General features: G+C 44.7%; 1 protein-coding gene across 2 annotated transcripts in view; it reads left to right on the top strand.

Moving 5' to 3' along the window:
* Positions 1-17,944, top strand: part of ERGIC2 (ERGIC and golgi 2) — a 60,477-nt gene extending 42,533 nt beyond the window's left edge. For both annotated transcript variants that reach the window (XM_087873377.1, XM_034433612.2), the window contains 8 exons: positions 2,154-2,255; positions 3,419-3,514; positions 5,059-5,114; positions 6,068-6,166; positions 8,759-8,856; positions 10,346-10,508; positions 11,697-11,776; positions 17,284-17,944. In XM_087873377.1, the coding sequence (XP_087729503.1) occupies positions 2,154-2,255; positions 3,419-3,514; positions 5,059-5,114; positions 6,068-6,166; positions 8,759-8,856; positions 10,346-10,508; positions 11,697-11,776; positions 17,284-17,349 (760 nt within the window). In that variant the 3' untranslated portion in view covers positions 17,350-17,944. The remainder of the gene's footprint in view (positions 1-2,153; positions 2,256-3,418; positions 3,515-5,058; positions 5,115-6,067; positions 6,167-8,758; positions 8,857-10,345; positions 10,509-11,696; positions 11,777-17,283) is intronic.
* Positions 17,945-22,625: the final 4,681 nt, after the last annotated feature.

Below are 22,625 nucleotides of genomic sequence, written 5' to 3' on the forward strand. Positions count from 1 at the left end.
CTCACAATACTAGACAACCCAGTATCAACAGTAGAGACCTTCAAATTTTTAGGTTCTACCATATCTCAAGATCTAAAATGGACAGCTAACATCAAAAACGTCATCAAAAAAACACAACAAAGAATGTTATTTCTGCGCCAACTCAGAAAGCTCAAACTGCTCCTGATCCAGTTCTACAGAGGAATGATTGAGTCTGTCATCTGCACCTCCATAACTACTTGGTTTGGCTCTGCAACCCAACAAGGCAGACCCAGACTTCGGAGGATCATTAGAACTGCAGAAAAAACAATGGCTACCAACCTGCCTTCCATTGAGGACCTGTAGACTGCACAAGTCAAAAAGAGGGCTGTGAAAATATTTACAGACCCCTCACATCCTGGACATAAACTGTTTCAACTCCTACCCTCAAAACGACGCTATAGAGCACTGCACACCAGAACAACTAGACACAAGGACAGTTTTTTCCTGAACGCCATCACTCTGCTAAACAAATAATTCCCCCAACACTGTCAAACTATTTATTATGTCTGCACTACTATTAATCTTCCCATCATTCCCACCACCCATCTCCTCCCACTTATGACTGTAATTTTGTTGCTTGCATCCTTACAATTTATATTGATATTATTTCCTGATTGCTTATTTGTACCCTATGACTATCATTAAGTGTTGTACCTTATGATTCTTGATGAATGTATCTTTTCTTTTACGTACACTGAGAGCGTATGCACCAAGACAAATTCCTTGTGTGTCCAATCACACTTGGCCAATAAAGAATTCCTATTCTGTTCTGTTCTGTTCTGTTCTGTTCTGTTCTGTTCTGTTCTGTTCTATTCTATTAAATGTTTCGCTGTTGTTAGTTCTGCTGTAGGACAAAGAGTAGTAGAATCTGGGGGTGGAGTGAAAAGAGGCATCAGCCTAGAATCCCTACGTAGCCACAATAGAATTTAGTCCAACCTCCCTTGAATACCGTTGGCGATTATCTAACCGTTATCTACCGTTGGCAGTTATCTAACCATTATCTACCGTTGACGGTTATCTAACTCTAACCAGGTTGAGAAGATTTGTTGGTTAGTTGAGAAAATTCTTGGGCAATTCTTGGCTTTTAGCAACAGACCAGTTTAATTGAACCTTCACAGTCTTTCATGCCTGATAGAATTCTTTATTGGCCAAGTGTGATTGGACACACAAGGAATTTGTCTCCAGTTCATAAGCTCTCAACGTACATACAAGCAACCAAGAGATAAATCACGATCATAATGATCATAAAACTACATTCAGCATAAATCATAAGACGCAACACTCAGTGACAGTCGTAGGATACCAAATAAGCAATCGACGTAAATCATACTAGGATAACTAAATAAAACAATATAAATATAAGATACAAGCAACAACATTATAGTCATAAGAAGATAAAGAAATAGGTAATAGGAAAGATGAGAAGGATATTAATATAGCCTACAAATCAGTTTGACAGGGTTGTGAGAATTAGTTGTTTAGCAGAGTGATGGCACGGGGGAAAATACACAAACACACATACATAACTATCTATATAATACAAATAACTATAATGTATGATAGATAGATAGATAGATAGATAGATAGATAGATAGATAGATAGATAGATAGATATGATTGGTAGATTGGTAGATAGGTAGACAGACAGATAGGATTGAGAGATTGAGAGATGAGAGATAGATGATAGATAAGATGATAGGTAGGTAGACAAATAGGCAGGATTGATTGATTGATTGATGAGATTGATGGATGGATGGATATATAGAAAGATAGATAGATAGATAGATAGATAGATAGATAGATAGATAGATAGATAGATAGATAGATATGATTGGTAGGTAGGTAGGTAGACAGACATAACGATAGATAGATTGATTGATAGATGAGAGCTAGATGATAGATAGATGATAGGTAAGTAGGTAGATAGGATTGATTGATAGATAGATGATAGATAGAGATAGATAGATAGATAGATAGATAGATAGATAGATAGATAGATAGATAGATAGATAGGATTGGTAGGTAGGTAGATAGACAGATAGGATAGATTGATTGATAGATGAGAGATTGATAGATGAGAGATAGATAGATAGATATGATAGCTGAATCTTTGTCTTTTGCTTTACTTCTAGGATACTACAAAATATTCAGGCCCGGCTACAGGAAGAACACTCTCTTCAAGACATAATATTCAAAAGTGCTTTTAAAAGTGCTTCAACGGCGCTTCCACCAAGGTGAGATGGTAGCTTCAGGGTCTCCTCGCCGCGGGGGAGGGGGGGACCATGAAAAAGAACTGATGTCATCCAAAACAGGTCAATTCAGAGATAAAAGCCATGACGTTGACCGTATTTTTAGAATCCATATGCTAAGCCCGTGATGGCGAACCTATGGCACGCATGCCACAGGTGGCACACGTAGCCATATTGGTGGGCATGCGAGCTCAGTTCCGGTGCACATGTGTGCGCTGGCCAGCTGATTTTTGAGCCTTCTGGGCCCACCAGAAGTAGGGAAACAGGCTGTTTCCTGCCTCCGGAGGGCCTCAGCTGGTGGTGATGGTGAAGGCCCGTTTTTCTCTCTCACCAGGCCCCAGAGCCTTTCTAGGAGTCTGGGGAGGGCGAAAACGGGCTTCCCCACCTACCCTCGGAGGCCCTCTGGAGGCCAGAAACTTCCGGTGGGACCGGAAGTTGGCAAGCAGGCCGTTTTTGCCTCCAGAGGGCCTCGGGGGGGGGGGGAGGAAGGCCGTTTTTGCCTCACCCGACTCCTAGAGGCTCTGGAGCCCGGGGACAGCAAAAAACGGGCCTTCCAGTCCCACTGGAAGTTGACAAACGGGCCGTTTCCGGCCTCTGGGGGGGGGTTATTCTATACCAGGGGTCAGCAACCTTAAACACTCAAAGAGCCACAAATGTCCTAACCGGAAGCCCCCCGTTCAATTCTGGAGCTGACCGGAAGTCCTGTTTCCCCACCGTAGAATCTCCTCCTACCGCGACGTCATTTTTCCTCTGCCAACCGGAAGTCCAGTTCCCCCACCATAGAGTCTCCTCCTAGCGGGGCATCCTTTTTCCTCTACCTGTCCTAACCGAAAGCCCTATCAATTGTGGAGCCGACCGGTGACAGGGAGCCGCAGACAGAGGGATGAAAGAGCCACATGCGGCTCCAGAGCCACAGATTGCTGACCCCTGTTCTATACCCTGTGTTTTAAGTCACTCAATTTTTCTCAATTTGTGAGCTTGCATCTACGTCCGTGGTCATTGGAGACCATTACGTTAGATTTGCTTATGAGCAATATGTAACCTACGTTTTCTGAGAATTTGTATTTTGCAAGGCTTCGTAAAATGTGAAGTGCTACTTTTTAAAAATGTACTTATTTATTTATTCATTTTTTTGTAAATCCACGCAGGGAGGACAATCCTGTACATTCGGCCGATGCCTGCAGAATTCATGGGCACCTCTATGTGAATAAAGTAGCAGGGAACTTTCACGTTACAGTGGGCAAGTATGTTCATTTCATTTCCTGAAACGCTATAAACCCGGGACAGGTGGACTTCAACTCCCAGAATTCCCCAGCCAGCTGTGCTGGCTGGGGAATTCTGGGAATTGAAGTCCAGCCCATCTTAAAGTTGCCATGGTTGGGAAGCCCTGTTATAGACTAGGTTTTGCGTCCCACTTCAAAACATCCGATGTACATTTTTTCAAGGAACAGACCAATAATGCAATCCTATAGAATAGGCTCAGCGGCTAAGTCGCTGAGCTTGTCGATCGAAAGGTCGGCAGTTCAGCGGTTCGAATTCCTAGCGCCGTGTAATGGGGTGAGCTCCCATTTCTTGTCCCAGCTTCTGCCAACCTAGTAGTTCGAAAGCACGTTAAAAATGCAAAAATAGGGACCACCTTTGGTGGGAAGGTAACAGCGTTCTGTGCACCTTTGGCGTTAAGTCATGCCGGCCACATGACCACGGAGGTGTCTTCGGACAGCGCTGACTTTTCAGCTTTGAAACGGAGATGAGCACCATCCCCTAGAGTCTGGAATGACTAGCACAAATATGCGAGGGGAACCTTTACTTTTACCTATAGAACAGGGGTGTCAAACTTAATTTCATTGAGGGCTGTAATTGACCTTGGGGGGTGGGGGGCGTGGCCGACTGGGGGGCCGTGGCCCGTTTGACACCACTCCCCAAACTGCTGGCATGTTTCCTCTTTTCCTCTTTTTGAGTAGACCGGGCTGAAGCCATGCTGGCCCAATGTTTCCTCTTCGCATTGGGTAGACCAGGCCGAAGCGACGCGGGACGGCCCCTTACATTTTCCAGGACGGCCCCGTAGACCAAATGCAGCCTGCAGGCTTTGAGTTAGACACCCCTGTTATAGAACAATCCCCAACCTTTTGGAATTGGTGGCCTAGAGTGGGGAGGAAACGGGGGGCAAGTTGGGGTGGTTTTGTCATGCGCGCTAGCACTCGTTGCACTAGTGGGGCCACGAGCTCCCGGGATGCGTGAATGGGGCCGGGAGTACCCGCAATGCTCGTGCGAGTGGGGCTGTGACTTACGCGGCCCGGTTGAGAATAGGCCATGGCTGACAGGTTGGGGACCCTCTGCTATAGGGGTTCATTTGGAAGTGAAAAGCAGCATTCTGGTCATTGATAGTTTTCTTGAAAATGTGTATCAATTCCTGGATTAAGTCTACCTTTCGATAACATTCCTGAATTATAACACATCCCTTTCTTTCTTTCTTTCTTTCTTTCTTTCTTTCTTTCTTTCTTTCTTTCTTTCTTTCCTTCCTTCCTTCCTTCCTTCCTTCCTTCCTTCCTTCCTTCCTTCCTTCCTTTCTCCTTCCCTTCCCTTCCTTCCTTCCTTCCTTTCCTTCCTTCCTCCCTCCCTCCCTTCCCCTTCCCCTTCCCCTTCCCCTTCCCCCCTTCCTTCCTTCCTTCCTTCCTTTCCTTCCTTCCTTCCTTCCTCCCTCCCTCCCTCCCTCCCTCCCTCCCTTCCCCTTCCCCTTCCTTCCTTCCTTCCTTCCTTCCTTCCTTCCTTCCTTTCTTTTTCATTTTAGGGCAATTCCCCACCCGAGGGGCCACGCACATTTGGCAGCTCTTGTGAGCCACGAATGTAAGCCACCTCTGTTTCTTGACATTGGAAGTGTTATTTGTTGAGTGGTGCTTCGGACAAATCTATCCAGACACGTTTTTTTCCACTTGCCAAATGTTCTGACCTAGGCTTCCTAAAACAGTAAACAAAGCACACGACCAGTCCCAAAAACCCTCTTTTTATTTCAACGGCTGTGAATTCTGTTCATTCACAGCCCGTAATGAGTCACAAATAGTTTGTAAAGAGTCTGACAGAAGTCTGCCACAGTCCTTCGGGATAAGGTTGATAAGCACCCACCTTCATCTCCCTTGATATGCTGCCAAAGACCTAATCGGCAATTAGCTTTGCAAGGCCACATGGAGCACAGAGTCAAAACGGAGCTTCAGAATTTAAACCAACCAGAACAAAGTTGCTTCCTGCAAAAGCTCACATTATTTTTAAATTTTGTCTGTCTTTGTGCTTTTAATCAGGCTGTACACCGCCCTGAGTCCCTCGGGAGAAGGGCGGTATAGAAATAAAATTAATAATAATAATAATAACAACAACAACAACAAGCCTTTGCTCTTCCTTTATGTCTTATGGGAGGACCAATCATCTCCAAGCCCTACTCACGAGTCGTCCCTTTTGTCTTAACTGTTCTTGCCTTCTGGCAGCTCTGCGCATGCGCGCATTGGGAACAGGCTGCTGTGATGATGGCTTCTATTAACTGGGTTTTATTGCTGGGTCGCTTCTGACTAACAAGTTTCTTTAGTCGGCTCCATAGATTTTCAATTGGGCTATTCCCAGGCCATTCCAGCAGTGGAATAGGATTCTCTTGAAACTCCAAAACAAATAAAAAAAGTGGTGTTATTAGCCATCAAACCTCAAAATTACACTTTCCCCAAAAGGTTTCCACAATTTTGGCCACTACTGTATATGTGCCTGTAGCTAAAATTACGATATTAAGCCGGTGTTTTTCCCGTTGTGTCTTCCAGCATATAATTTCTCCCATAGGATAGATCACTTATCTTTTGGAGAGCTTATTCCAGGCATTATTAATCCTTTAGACGGCACCGAAAAGATTGCATCAGATCGTAAGTGGGTTTTATTTATCTGGGGGGAAAAAAAAAAATCACAACAGCTTTGTTTGGTTTTCCGCTTGGATTACAATTCTCTTTTGGATTTCCTTGAATGGTGTTTATTGCATCATTTCCGCGGAATTTTTAACGACTCTGCCGATGTGTTAATCACACCTCCGCTGAGATCTCAACAATTATAATAATAATTGGTAGTGTAATATGTTTCATAAATAAAGATGTCATTTTTTTTAATGGAATTTAGCCTCGGGGATGATGGTACATTTTCTGTGGAACATCTCTCCCTTCCACCGAAGTATTAATATATTTACATAAAGATAAATTAGCATACGTGGGGTGTTGAGCCTTTTGTCTAAGCACAAGGAAATAGATAACGAGAGATTTACGAAGCAGTGATTCCATTTTAATTATGGGTAAATGAGTTTACCTCATGTTTAAATATTGCTTTAAAACTTAATTAAGCCAACGGCATAGGCCCGTGATGGCGAACCTATGGCACGTGTGCCACAGGTGACACATGTAGCCATATTGGTGGGCACGTGAGCACCAGCTGATTTTCGGGCCTTCTGGGCCCACCAGAAGTAGGGAAACAGGCTGTTTCCTGCTCCGGAGGGCCTCAGGGTGGTGGGGAAGGCCCGTTTTTCTCTCTTCCCAGGCTCCAGAGCCTTTCTAGGAGTCTGGGGAGGGCGAAAACGGCCCCACCGGGCCATTTTCAACCTCCAGAGGGGTGGGGAAGGCTGTTTTTGCCCTCCCCAGACTCTAGGCTCTGGAGCCTGGGGAGAGAGAAAAACGGGCCCACTGGGCCATCGTGTGCCAGGAGCGGGTGGGGGTGGGTTGCGTGCACATGCGTGGGGGCAGGGTGCATAGAATTATGGGTGTGGGCATGCTCATGCGCAACTCGCACTCCCCCCGCTCCTGGCATGTGATGGCAAAAAGGTTAGCCATCACTGGCATAGGCTTAATTTATATATGTGTGTGTATATGTATAAGTATATAATATATGCCAATGATGGTGAACCTTTTTGGCACCGTGCCCAAACCGGAACGCATGTGCATGTGTGCACGCCAGAGGGCCGGAAACCCGAAGACCAGCGATGCTTGTTGTTTGGCTGTTTTTTGGGCCATTTTCAGGCCTTTTTTAGCCCTAGAACAGCCAGAAAATGGCCCCCAAAACGGCCTGGTTTTTTGGCCTTTTTGGAGCCGTTTTTCTGGGCCATTTCCAGGCTTTTTTCCGGCACCTGCGAAGAGGACCAGTGCGCATGTGCACGCTGGAAACCAGAAGAGCAGCTGGCGACGGCATGCATGCTCTGTGTGCCATCTCTGGCATGTGTGCCATAGGTTCGCCATCACGGATATATGCTATACTATAATATAATATGCTATAAACAGAGATGGGTTTCAGCGGGTTCTGACCAGTTCTGGAGAACCGGTAGCGGAAATTTTGAATAGTTCGGAGAACCGGTAGTAAAAATTCTGACTGGCCCCACCCATATCTATTTTCTGCCTCCCAAGTCCCAGCTGATCGGGAGGAAATGGGGATTTTGCAGTAACTTTCCCCTGGAGCGGGGTGGGAATGGAGATTTTACAGTATCCGTCCCCTGCCATGCCCACCAAGCCACACCCACAGAACCGGTAGTAAAAAAATTCAAAAAAATTATATTACAGTACATTACTGTAATATAATAGAGTGTGTGTAGTATATGTATATGTATATATGTATGTATGTATGTTTTAGCACAAGAATAAAGTATGAAACAAACAGAAAAAAATATTGAACATTAACAAAAGCAAAAAAAGAATTGTGTACCAAAAAGAGAACAAAAAAACCCCAAACACCAGATTAATCTAACATTTGTTCTGATCTAGGCTTCCTTAAAATGCATGAAGCAGAGTCATGGTCCCAGCAAAATCCCTTTTGTAACTAGTTTCCAAATGCAGGGCAAGGCAAAACTTGGCACAGAGTCACAAACAGAACTTTCCACTCTTGAAACGAACGAACGAACGAATTGTTTCCTGCAAAAGCCCCCTCCCCGTTCGCTCCTCTTTTGTTTCCTATGGGAGGGGCCGATCACCTCCAAGGTGTGGCTTTACTCCCGAGTCGACCCTGTTTTCTGAGTTGTTCTTGTCTTCTGGAAGCTCTGCGTATGCGCACACTGGGAACGGGCTCCAGCTGTTCCTCTGCCTCACTGCTGTCTATCTCCCTCTCTGCCACCGACGCAGAGCCCTCGTCCGAGCTTTCCCCAGCCTTCAGGACTGGCCCATGTTCCTCCCCAACCTCATTGTCCGACTCTGCTGGCCGCCGGTGGACCACAACAAATAATGCACACCTTGGCTGAATGCTGGAAAGGGGGGGGGGGAAACCCCAAGAAATTCCCCTCCCCTTACACGACAGGTCTACAAATAATTATAAACTTTCTCATCCTTATTTAACGTGAAAAGTATCTAAACAAATATTTCAGATGACGAAATCTCCATCTAATAATCGAACCAACGAGGCTTGTTCTGAGACCGTTGTTTTCCCGTGTGATGAATTTTAACTGTTGTTGTTGTTTTTTTCCTTTCTGGCGGGGTGCGTGTGTGTTTCTGCAGACAATCAGATGTTCCAGTACTTCGTTACAGTGGTGCCGACAAAACTTCAAACGCACAAAATTTCCGCAGAAACGCACCAGTTTGCAGTAACCGAAAGGGTAAGTCCTGATCTCGGGTAACAGTAACAGAGTTGGAAGGGATCTTGGGGGGTGGGGGGGGTCATCTATTCCAACCCCCTGAAAAGGGCACTTGGTGGAAAGCTATGAATTTTCTTGCTTTTCCGAAGCATTTTGTTTGCGTGAACTGTAGGTGCTGTTTTCTTCCGTTGTATCCCTTTATGATAAAAAGAATAGAATGCATGCCCTTGCAATAAACAGATTGCACATGTATCTCTATAGTTCAATTTCTTTTCTTTTCTTTTCTTTTTCCTAACATTCCTTAATATGTGCCAACTCTTCTGAAATAAATGTTAAATACCGTATTTTTCGGCGTACTTTCGCCCCCCCCAAAAGAAGCTGAAAATTTGCGTCTTATACTCTTATACCCTGCCCACCCGCTGTCCCCCACCCTTCGGCCTCCATGCGTCCTCTTCCTGGCTGTAAAGATTGCCGTAGACCAGTGACGGCTAACTTTTTTGCCATCGCGTGCCAGGAACGGGTAGAGGGGGGGCCACGTGCATGTGTGCCCACACCCATAATTCTATGTGCCCCACCCCTGTGCATGCGCGTGTGACTCCTCCCCCACTTCCCCTCCCTCTCCTGGCACGTGATGGCACATTGGGCCCGGTAGGCCTGTTTTTCTCTCTTCCCAGGCTCCAGAGCCTTTCTAGGAGTTTAGGGAGGGCAAAAACGGCCCGCCCCTCCAGGCCCTCCAGAGGCCAGAAATGGCCTGTTTGCCCACTTCCGGTGGGACCAGAAGGCCTGTTTTTTGCTCTCCCCAGGCTCCAGAGCCTTTCCAGTCCCACCGGAAGTTGGCAAACGGGCTGTTTCTGTTTTTACCGTCTTGTGTAAGTAAATCAGAGTCTTCATTTGCAAAACTTTCCTTGTGATCTGGCAGCAGATTCGGACAGTGAGGAGGTTGGGGAGGAACATGGGCCAATCCTGGAATCTGCGGAAGGCTCTGATGAGGGCTCTGCGTCAGAGGCAGAGGGGGGATCAGGGCCATCTGACAGTTATCAGCTGCCTTTGGAGTCGGACAGCAGTGAGGCAGACGAATAGCTGGAGCCTGTTCCCATTGTGCGCGTGCACAGAGTTGCCAGACGAAGAGAACAGCTAAAGAAGAAGGGGCGACTCAGGAGTAAAGCCACAGATGGACGATGAAGGGCCCCTCCCAGAGGGAATAAAAGAGGAGCGAAAGGGGAGTGGGGTTTGCAGGAGACAATTAGTTCATTCCTGCATTCTTGCCAAGTATTTCGGCTTCTGAAAGATCTCGGCCTGGCCACTCTCCAAGCCTGATAAAGTTCGGTAATTGTGAACTATCTTGAAAGACTGCGGGAGAGGAAAGACTTTGCTGGAGAGGAATTCACTGTGAATTAAATAAAAGGGTTTTGTTTTTTTTGTCGGGACGAGGACTCCGCTTCGTGCTGCTGGGGAAGCCTTAGGCCAAAACACCTCGATTCAGTTTTCCCTTATTGCTGCTTTTCCTCAGGAACGTGTGATCAATCACGCAGCCGGAAGCCACGGAGTTTCTGGAATTTTCATGAAATATGATATCAGTTCCCTGATGGTGACAGTGACCGAGGAACACATGCCCTTCTGGCAGTTTATAGTGAGACTCTGTGGTATAGTTGGAGGAATTTTTTCTACTACAGGTAAATGCATTCCGATCTATTACAGATAAGATAGATAGGCTGGCGCAGATGGCTTTCCAGGGCCAAAATGGGGCGCGGGCAGGGCGCATGTGCAGGGGATGTGCGTGTATGCATGGGGGCAGGACGCATGCACGAGGGGGCATTCACATTGCATTTTGGGGGTTCTGGCATGCGCGGGTGCATTTGCGCACGTGCTTTGGGCCCATCACTGGACTAGAACGGGGAAACTCCATCCAGATTACAGATTTATACTTTGGGGGGCGGGAGGGGGTCTGTAACTTGCGTACCCCAAAAGAAGCCCTTGTCCGAAAGTTAAGATTGCTTTGGCTTTTCTGCCCATTGTGAGACAATGCCGGCTGGCGACCCCCAGGAGGAGAGCCTTCTCTGTGGTGGCACCTACCCTTTGGAACAATCTACCCCCAGAGATACGAGTGATCTCCGACCTCCGGACTTTTCGTCGGGCCCTAAAAACTCATCTCTTTCAGTTAGCCGGTCTCTCTTGATTTTATGATTTTATGGTTGATTTTAAATTTTGATATGGATTTTAAATTGATAAATTTTAAACTATGGGCCAAATTTAATTATTTTAAATCTATTTTTAATCGTACTTTATGTATAAATGTTTTATTTTGGCTGTTCACTGCCCTGAGTCCGAAAGGAGAAGGGCGGTATAGAAATTTGAATAATAAATAAATAAATAAATAAATAAATAAATAAATAATAATAAATCGCTCTCGACACGATCGTTTCACACAATGGATAACGAACGCCTAACCACGTTCCACTATCCAATAGAATAAACCAGGTGTCAGCGTTTCGACGCTGGCATAGAGAGCAGAGAGAGAGAGAGAGAGAGAGAGATAAGCTCTGAACTTCTGCCTGCTAAATCCCTTTGATATCCGGTTGTCGTGGAAATGAAGGGGGGAGACATTCCTGGGAAATGACAAGAAGTCTGAAGAATGACTTGGAAGATAGCCAATGAGAAGCAGAGATTTGGGGATCGGAAAGGGAGGGATTGGGGGGCAAAAGGTCAGTCTTGTCCACATCGAGTCACGATCTGGTGGCTGTGCTCAATTAAAGAAAAGATTTCCTTAAAGATTGGCAGTTTGGAAATTCATTTAATTTTGAGATAGCATCGAAGTCTGACACCAGGCGTAACCAAATATTCGATTTGTTCTCTTACCGTAGGCATCTTACACAGCGTTGGAAGATTCATAGTGGAAATTATCTGTTGCCGTTTCAGACTGAAGTCTTCTAAATCTACACCTGTAAGTATATTCTGAGTAACACCTGGGCTCTCGTAGAAGAGAATAAGGGTAGCTCAAGGTTGAACTGTGATCTCCTTGGGACTTTCTTGAGCTTGCTTGTTTTCTCACAGACGTTTCAAGACCCAACTAGGAAACATCATCAGTGTGAGATATCTCAGTCAGACATCTTTTTAACAGAGTTGGAAGGGACCTCATAGATCATCTAGTCCAACCCCACCTCCTGTCCAAACAGGAGACCCTACACCATTTCTGACAGAGGGCAGTCCCGTCTCTTCTTGAAAGCTTCCAGTGATGAAGCTCCCACAACTTCCGAAGGCCACTTCTGTTCCATGGGTTGATTGTTCTCACTGTCAGAAAATGTCTCCTTATTTCCAGGTTGAATCTCTCCTTGGTCAGTTTCCATCCATTATTCCTTGTCTGGCCTTCGGGTGCCTTGGAGAATAGCTTGACCCCCTTCCTCCTCTCTGTGGCAGCCCCTCAAGTAGTGGAAGCCTGCTCTCATGTCTCCCCTGGTCCTTCTCTTCATTAGACTAGCCAGGCCCAGTTCCTGCAACCGTTCATCGTATGTTTTAGCCTCCAGTCCCCTAATCATCTTGGTTGCTCTTCTCTGCACTCTTTTTAAGAGTCTCAACATCTTTTTTGTAGTGTTGATGACATTCCCTAGTTGGGTCATGAGATGTCTGTAAGCAAACAACCAGGCTCGGAGACCACCAAGGACTCCAGATAGGTCTTCGTTTACAATTAGGTTTAGACAGGACTTTTCCTTTCCTTTCCTTTCCTTTCCTTTCCTTTCCTTTCCTTTCCTTTCCTTTCCTTTCCTTTCCTTTCCTTTCCTTTCCTTCCCCTTCCCTTCCCCTTCTTTCCTTTCCTAACCCTTCCCTTCCCCTTCTTCCCTTCCCTTTCCTTCCCTTCTGTTCCCCTTCTTTCCTTTCCTTCCCCTCCCTTCCCTTCCCTTCCTTCTTTCCTTTCCTTCCCTTCCCCTTCTTTCCTTTCCTTCCCTTTCCTTCCCCTTCCCCTTCCCTTCCCCTTCTTTCCTTTCCTAAACCTTCCCTTCCCTTTCCTTTCCTTCCCTTCTGTTCCCCTTCTTTCCTTTCCTTTCCATCCCTTCCCCTCCCTTCCCTTCCCTTCCTTCTTTCCTTTCCTTTCCATCCCTTCCCCTCCCTTCCCTTCCCTTCCCTTCCTTCTTTCCTTTCCTTTCCTTCCCTTCCCCTCCCTTCCCTTCCCTTCCCCTTCTTTCCTTTCCTTCCCTTCCCCTTCCTTTCCCCTTCTTTCCTTCCCTTTCCTTCCCCTTCCCTTCCCCTTCTTTCCTTTCCTAACCCTTCCCTTCCCCTTCTTTCCTTCCCTTTCCTTCCCTTCTGTTCCCCTTCTTTCCTTTCCTTCCCTTCCCCTCCCTTCCCTTCCTTCTTTCCTTTCCTTTCCTTCCCTTCCCCTCCCTTCCCTTCCCTTCCCCTTCTTTCCTTTCCTTCCCTTCCCTTCCCCTCCCTTCCCTTCCCCTTCTTTCCTTTCCTTTCCTTCCCTTCCCCTTCTTCCCTTTCCTTCCATTTCCTTTCCTTCCTCTGCTTTCCTTTTTCTTTCCTTCCTCACAGAACCAATGGAACAGAATAAGGTTATAATCCAACGAAGAGAAGGATCCTTGGAAATCTAACGGAGCACAGCTTTTCCGAGGGTAGATAGCCCATCCCAATTCTCAGGGATCTTCCGTGTAACGACACCATAACTAACCATCTCTCAAGCCTTTTGGGGAAGAATTGTGGGAGTTGACATTGGGAATTACCGAGCTGTTAGGAAATGAACGGATCATCTCATCCAGCCCTCCGTAATCTGCAAAAAACCCAGTTGAGCTACCCATGGGAAGATTGTGTCCAGCCTCTTCTTAAAAACCTCCAGAGGTAGAAAAACTCAGAACTTCTATGAGTAGACGGTTCCACTTGATTGTCCATGGGAAGATTCTCAGTCATCCAGGACATGGTTGTCCCAAATGTGTGCTTTTTCCAAAAAGGCAACTGGACTTTCGTTTTCCCTTGAAGACATTTTGCTTCCCGTCCAAGAAGCGTCTTCCGAAGAATTGAAGAAGCTTCTTGGACCAGAAGCGAAACGTCTTCAAGGGAAAACGAAAATCCAGTTGCCTTTTTGGAAAAAGCACTTTTGGGGACGTTCTTCTGACCGTTGGAGACTCCTGGCCATTAGAAAGTTGTTCCTCATATTTAAACGAAAGCCAGATAGGTAAATAAATAGTACATATTTATTATATCTGTATAAATCTAGTAAATAAATAAATAGATAGTAACCGCCGTTATTTCAGGTCCTAGTTTCTGTGGCTGTTGAAAAGAATACCTAGCCATCAAAAGATAAACAGTAACAGAGTTGGAAGGGACCTTGGAGGTCATCTAGTCCAACCCCGTGCTCACACAGGGGGCTAGGGATTCGAACCGCTGAACTGCCGACCTTTCTGATCGACAAGCTCAAGTGTCTTAGCCACTGAGCCACCTAGTCACCCTAGGTGAATAGCTGAAGGGGGGGGACACCTAATTCTGTCTCCCCAACTGCCTTAATTAATTGTGAATCCACCTCATAGTATGTTGTTGGTATCTCATGTAATACAAATGCGTAGACGTAATCGTCAGATAGACAATAGAATAAGGCAATAATAGAACTCGGGTAGAAGAGAAGAGAAGAGAAAATATGGAATGGAATGGAATGGAATGGAATGGAATGGAATGGAATGGAATAGAAAATATGGAATGGAATAGAATAGAATAGAATATGGAATGGAATAGAGAATAGAGTAGAGTGGAATAGAATAGAATAGAATAGAATAGAATAGAATAGAATAGAATAGAATAGAATAGAATAGAATAGAATAGAATAGAATAGAAAATATGGACGAATGGAATAGAGAATAGAATTGAATAGAATAGAATAGAATAGAATATGGAATGGAATAGAGAATAGAGAATAGAGTAGAATGGAATAGAATGGAATAGAATAGAATAGAATAGAATAGAATAGAATAGAATAGAATAGAATAGAATAGAATAGAATAGAATAGAATAGAATAGAAAATATGGACGAATGGAATAGAGAATAGAATTGAGTAGAGTAGAATAGAATAGAATAGAATAGAATAGAATAGAATAGAATAGAATAGAATAGAATAGAATAGAATAGAATAGAATATGGAATGGAATAGAGAATAGAGTGGAATGGAATGGAATAGAATAGAATAGAATAGAATAGAATAGAATAGAAAAGAAAAGAAAAGAAAAGAAAAGAAAAGAAAAGAAAAGAAAAGAAAAGAAAAGAAAAGAAAAGAAAAGAAAAGAAGAAAATATGGAATGGAATAGAGAGTAGAGTAGAGTAGAACAGAACAGAACAGAACAGAATAGAATAACAGAGTTGGAAGGGACCTTGGAGGTCTTCTAGTCCAACCCCATACTCAGGCAGGAAACCCTGAAATCCATTTCAGACAAATGGTTGTCCAATCTCTTCTTAAAATCCTCCACTGATGAAGCACCCACAACTTCTGGTGGCCAGCTGTTCCACTGTTTAATTGTCTTCACTGTTAGGAAGCTTCCAGGTTGCTTCTCTCTTTGATTAGTGTCCATCCATTGCTTCTCGTCCTGCCCTCAGGTGCTTTGGGAAATAAGTCTTTGTGGCAGCCCCTCAAATATTAGGCCTTGATTATTTGAAGGGGCTGCTTGGGTATAATTCTTCTTCCAAAATTAGTGACAATATTAAGCCAAGGCAAAGAAAGTTAAGAGGAGGGGAAAGTCACAGAATAGACCAAAGACATGTCAGTGTATTAAATATTGCTTAACTCATTGTAAGCCGCCTTGAGTCTCCGGAGAAGGGCGGCATATAAATCAAATAAAAAAAAATTAAATTAAATTAAATCAAATTTTAAAAAAAAAATCCTGATTCCTGAATTGTCTACTGAAACTAGCATCTCACTGGATCCAGTGCTCTTAGACAATCCATTAAGGCAGTGAACGCAGTGAATAAACATTAGAGGTGATACTGCGATTGTGACAAAATCTGTGATACGTCTTTTATTTTTTTATTTTATTTTATTTTATTTTAATTGATTTGCATCCTGCCTTTATTATTTTTACGAATAACTCAAGGCGGCGAACACATCCAACACACCTTCCTCCTCCTCCTCCTCCTCCTATTTTCCCCACAACAAGAAACCTGTGAGGTGAGTTGGGCTGAGTGAGAGTGACTGGCCCAAAGTTACCCAGATGGTTTTCATGGCTAAGGCGGGACTAGAACTCACTGTCTCCTGATGATTGGCCTAAAATCACCCAGCCAGCTTTTATGGCTAAGGCGGGACTAGAACTCTCAGTCTCCTGGTGATTGGCCTATAATCACCGAGCCAGCTTTTATGGTAAGGCGGGACTAGAACTCTCAGTCTCCTGGTGATTGGTCTATAATCACCCACCCAGCTTTTATGGTAAGGCAGGACTAGAACTCACAGTCTCCTGGTGATTGGCCTATAATAGTGATGGCTAACCTTTTTGCCATTGCGTGCCAGGAGAGGGGGTGGGGGAGGGTCATGCGCGCACATGCGCATGCACGTGCAAACCCCCCCGCTCCTGGCACATGATGGCCTGGTAGGCCCGTTTTTCTTTCTTACCTAGTTCCAGATCCTCTCTATTTATCTGGGAAGGGCAAAAACAGCCTTTCTCACTCTCTCTGAGGCCCTTCGGAGGCCCTCCAAAGGCCTGAAACGGCCTATTTCCCAACTCCCAGTGGGACAGGAAGTGACTTTTTTGCTGTCCCCAGCCTCCAGAGCCTAGGAGTCTCTGGAGGCTGGGGACAGCAAAAAACATCACTTCCTGTTCCACCGGGAGTCGGGAAATGGGCCCTTTCAGCCTCCGTAGGCCCTCCAAGGGAGTGGGAAAGGCTGTTTTCGCCCTTCCCAGATAAATAGAGAGGATCTGGAGCCAGGTAAGAAAGAAAAACGGGCCTTCCCACCCACCCCCCAGGGCCTCCAGAGGCAGGAAACAGCCTGTTTCCCTACTTCTGGTGGGCCCAGAAGGCCTGAAAGTCAGCTGGCCGGTGCGCGCATGCGCCCCAGAGCTGAGCTGGCGTGCCCACTAATATGGCTCCGTGTGCCACCTGTGGCACGCGTGCCATAGGTTCGCCATCACGGGCCTATAATCACCCAGCCAGCTTTTATGGTAAGGCGGGACTAGAACTCACAGTCTCCCGGTGATTGGCTTAAAGTCACTTAGCCAGCTTTCATGCCTGAGGCGAGACTAGAACTCACAGTCTGCTGGTGATTGGCTCAAAGTCACCCATCTGGTTTTCATGGCGCAGGCAGAACTAGAACTCACCGTCTCCAGCTTTCTAATCTGGAGCCTTAACCACTAGGCCAAACTGTCTTAACTCTTCCCAAATAAATCTGTGTTATGATTTTTCTCTAGAAGAGCCACAACGAGCCGAAATGCACAAAGGGAGGGGAAAAATTATTTTTCTGCTGACTTTTTTTTTTCCTCTGACAGGTTCAACTTCCAGATAGTCAACGAAATGACCCCGAACCTCTAGCAACCGAAGATGCTACACAGTAGCCTTTCTCTTCAGAAACTCTGGTCTTTCTGTCTTGACGCGAAAAGACATTTTTATAAGCAAAAAAGATTGTGCAATACGTTAAAAGACATGGAAGGGAAAAAACGAGCCATTTTTTTTTTCAGCAACGAAAGAAGGGGAAAGCGATCAACTCCTCGCTGCGACTTGTTTTGTCCTTTTCAAGGATTCGAAAAAAGTAGCCGAGATGATCCTTTAATTTTAAAGTCCGACTTCCCGGAACGAGAACCGGATTGTTGTTGGAAAAGAGAACTTGTAATTCAGAAACTGCAATTAAATCGTGAAAACTATCAACTCTACATTCCCGGAGCACTGCAGAGTCTATTCATAAATGATAACCTTCAAAGGGAATGTAATTGGGAAAAGGTGTATTTTTCATAGGCAGCAGAGCGGGGAAATTTTGCAAACCGAAACTCAGAAGCTGTAAAAATTCTGTTTTTAAAATAGGGTGCGAGGTGTGGGGGGTTTTTTTGTTTGTTTGTTTTTAATCTCCCCCCATGTTTTTAAAATGTCAAGTTTTAAAATCCCAAGAAATGGAGAATTAATGCACAAGAAAGGAAATTAAAAATCTCGTCCTGGGAGCATAGCATGTATACCGATCGACAAATGGGCTGTTTAAACCAATGTGGAAAAACCTTTTAGCGTTATCGCTTATTGTCAAACTCTTTCCGGAAAACAAAAACGGCCCGATCAAAGAATCGTGGGCTCGTTGCATTGTAACTTGTGGAGAGTGATTGACAGCCTTAGGGGTACTTAACAAGCTGAAGAATCCATCATGGTTATTGTTAATTTACTTGAGTTTTAAGGTACCCTCCGAATGGATTACGATGGCGTCGCTGGCGTCGCAACGGTACGGCGGATGATCTTGAAGCTCCAAGATCGCCGTCGATATCTTCACCACCTCTCCATATTTTTGTAGGCTGGTATATACAGGTAGTCCTCGACTTAACAACAGTTCAGTTAGTGGCCGTTTGAAGTTACAACGGCACTACAAAGGGGGATTTATGACCGTTTTTCACACTTATGACAGTTGCAGCATCCCTATGGTCACGTGATTAAAATTCAGGCACTTGGAAACTGACTCCTATTTATGACAGTTGCAATGTCCCCGGATATTGTGACCTCCTTTTGCAACTTCCTGACAAGCAAAGCCAATGGGGAAGCCAGATTCATTTAACAACTCTGGCAAAGTTCTAAAATGGGGCAAAATTCAATTGTCTGACTTAGCAACAGAAATGTTGGGCTTAATTATGGTCGTACGTTGAGGATTACCTGTATCGGCTTGTGCCTTGCATTAAATCTCTCTTGAATTTATGGGAGAATGGACAAAAAGACTAGTGAAATTAGTGGGCAGTAATATTGCAGTAATATTGCAAATTAATTATGAATTTGACTGAATTGAATTCTGTGGCTTTTAATTTCACACTCTAATGCCATAAGTAAATATAGGACCAGGGGTGGGTTCTAAAATTTTTTACTACCGGTTCTGTCAGCGTGGCTTATTTTGTGGCCGTGGCTTGGTGGTGGTGGTGGGTAATGTGACTGGGTGGCCAACTTTTTTTTTTTTTTTTTTTTTTTTACTTTTAAAAGCATTTTTTCTACAACCTTAAGAGGTTTTAAAAGCCTCTGACGATCAGGCAACTCAGCTGGGATCGTCAGAGGCTTTTAAAGGCATTTTTTTTCCTACAACCTCTTGGGCTGAAGAGATTGCAGAAAAAAATGCTTTTAAAAGCCTCTGATGATCCCAGCTGAGCCGCGCGATCATCAGAGTTTTTTTTTTTTTACTTTTAAAAGCATTTTTTTGGCCGAAGAGGTTGTAGAAAAAATGCTTTTAAAAGTAAAAAAAAAAAGCCTCTGATGAGGTGGGCGGGGTAAGCGAGCACAACCGGGCCGGGGACCGGTTTGGGGGCGTGGCTAGCCAATGTTATTACCAGTTCTCCAAACTACTACAAATTTTTACTACCGGTTCTTGCGAACCAGTGCGAACCGGGAGCAATCCAACTGTATAGGACCATAATCTAAATTCTGAGCCTTATCTATTCAACTGATATGCAAAGCAGTCACTATGTTCCTCTGGTTGTCAGTGAATTTTATTCAACTTCCACAGCAGAGATGGTATTCAGCCAGTTCGCACCAGTTCGGGTGAACTTTAGCAGCAATTGCGGGTGAGGCTCCAAATTGTGCTATTTAGGCACATTTTCGAGGCCGGGCGCATGCGTGGAAGGCACACAAAGTGAGCACGCACGCTGGGCGAACCGGTGGTAAAGGTGAGTGAAACCCACCCCTGGTCCACGGCAGTGGTGGGTTGCCCCTGGTTCAGACCGGTTCGCAAGAACCGGTAGTAAAACCAGCAGGAGATCCCGCCCATCGCCTAGGATGTCATCGGCGATCTGCGCATGCGCGATCCCGTTGAGAACCGGTAATAAAGGTAAGTAGAACCCACCCCTGGTCCATGGTCATCTGTAAAAAGTAAGAACTTAGATGTCCATTATTTATTTGGAAAGTTTAAGAGGAAAAACGTAGGATGCACACTTCGGTCCATCACAGTTTCCAAAAATATCCCCTCCGTTGATGAATGACCAGTTCTGGAGAACCGGTAGCGGATATTTTAAGTCGTTCGGAGAACCGGTAAATATCACCTCTGACTGGCCCTGCCCCCATCTATTCTCTGCGTCCCGAGTCCCAGCTGATCGGAAGGAAATGGGGATTTTACAGTATTCTTCCCCCTGCCACGCCCACCAAGCCATGCCACGCCCACCAAGCCACACCCACAGAACCGGTATTAAAAATTCTGACTGGTCCCGCCCCCATCTATTCTCTGCCTCCCAAGTCCCAGCTGATCAGGAGGAAATGGGGATTTTGCAGTAACCTTCCCCTGGAGTGCGGTGGGAATGGAGATATTACAGTATCCTTCCCCTGCCACGCCCACCAAGTCATGCCACGCCCACCAAGCCACACCCACAGAACCGGTAGTAAAAAATTTTGTAACCCACCACTGGACGGGAGAAAGGGTGTGAAATACAAGGGGGAAGAAAAAAGAAAAGGAGGTATTGACTTCCAACCCTTCCCAGCACAGTACGCGATAACATACTCCAGCCTCGACTTTTTGCTTTTACACACTAACATATAACTAGCCATTTCCATAACACCAAATATTTCTAATCAACAAAACCAAGATCAAAGTTTCATTTGTTTCTTAACCTTCACAAGCACAAAGTGATATCCAAAGAAGAACATTGTTTCCTCTTAATCAAGTAATCAATGTAATCACTCCTTGCTATGGAAATAACGTGTATAAAATAATTTGTTGTTAAGCGGGGCCTTTGCTAAGTGAGTTTTGCCCCAGTTTATGACTTTTCTTGCCCGCAGTTGTTAAGCGAATCGGTGCTGTTGTTGAGCTGGTCACTCGGTTAATAACTTGTTCAGCGAATCCATCTTCCCCCCTGATTTTGCAGGTCGCAAAAAGGGGATCGTGTGACCCCCATCTCAACCGTCATAACTATGAACCACTTGCCAAGTATCCGAATTTTAATCACGAGGCCGCGGGGGGGATGCCACAGTTGTCAGTGTGAAAAACAGTCATACGTCATTTTTTCCCGGTGCGGTTGTAACTTTGAACTCTCATTAAGCAAACTTATAAGTCAAGGATCATCTTTATCTGTTCGAGCAGATACCAACTTGAGAAGGAACGGCTCAAATATCCTTGCTTAAAAGCCATACTGTCTCAATCTTTGGAAATGAAGTGTGCTTTAAACATTGATATTCCCTGTTGTCATTTGCCTTACTAGTCACTAGGTGCCATCCCTATTCCACAATCACATTTTGGGGTATGTGCCTTTTGAGTACGAATTATTTAAAATAATATTTTTAAACGGCACCTGTGGATCCATAAGTGGCTTACAGATTTTCAAGACTATGTATACATTGATGTAATATGTATACAATGATACAGTATTAACCGACGGTGCAAAACCCAGCAATATTAAGCTGCGTTTAGGCACATGAAATTCTTTGGAATTCGTTCAATGTCCTCGTGCGGAGTCATATCCCCAGTGTAAGTAAAATAACATATTTTTTTTTACACGCAGCACTGGGATACAATATTGAGTAACCCTTGAGAATTGACCCGTAAAATCAGCAAAAACGTAAATCCCATTTATTGAAAATGAGTAGACTGTTCAGTTTATACGGCTTGAGGCGCATAATTCATGACCGAGTCCTAGAAATAAAATAGACATAGATAGATTAGAGAGAGGATATAGAGGATGGATGGATGCAGAGATGACATTCAGCCGGTTCGGACCGATTCGCCCAAACCGGTAGCGGAAATCGCGGGTGGGCCCGCTCACTCTTCCCGGCTCTATGCCACCCTATTTAGGCACGTTTTTGAGGCTGGGTGCATGGGCAGAAGACCGGGAGCATGTGCAGAAGGTATGTGCACGTACGAATTGGGTGTGCATGTGCACGAACTGGGTGTGTGCGCAGGCGAAGTGAGCGTGTGTGCGCGGGGCGAACCGATAACATAATCTGAAACCCACTGCTGGATGGGTGAACAGATATACAGATAAGTAGGTAGGTAGATGATGGATGGATGGATAATCAGGTAGGTAGATACCAGTATGTAGATAGGTAGATACATGAGAAATGATTGGATGGATGGATGGATGGATGGATGGATGGATGAGTAGATAGATGATAGATAGATAGATAGATAGATAGATAGATAGATAGATAGATAGATAGATAGATAAAGATGGATGATAGCTAGATAGATGGATGATAGATCCAGATGAAGATGAGAGAGATGATAGATAGGTGATAGATATAGATGAGAGGGATAAGAAATAGATATAGATGATAGATAGATAGATAGATAGATAGATAGATAGATAGATGGTAGGTAGGTAGATACCAGTAGATATGTAGGTAGATGAGAGAGAGAGGGAGGGAGGGAGATCAATACTGGATATTTAATAGATATTCTATTTTCCTTTAGCCTTATTGCTGATTGTAAGCCTCTAAGCCGTCCAACCAAGTATTTTGCACATTGTAAAAACAGATCAGGCTGACAAAAGAACTCTCGCTCCCATTGCTGATACGTTCTCGAAGGAAATGTTTCCACTTCCTATTTAGATGTAGGAAGCTTGCCTTAAGGATGGTTAAAGTGGGTGTATATTGTAGTGCAGGCAAACATCTGTTTTCACAGCAACATCTGTTTCCTTATGAATTCAATAAGGCCAGGCAATGAAAACCCACCATA

Source organism: Pantherophis guttatus, chromosome 7, assembly GCF_059756535.1.
Source record: "Pantherophis guttatus breed Tessera chromosome 7, ASM5975653v1, whole genome shotgun sequence".
NCBI lineage: Eukaryota > Metazoa > Chordata > Lepidosauria > Squamata > Colubridae > Pantherophis > Pantherophis guttatus.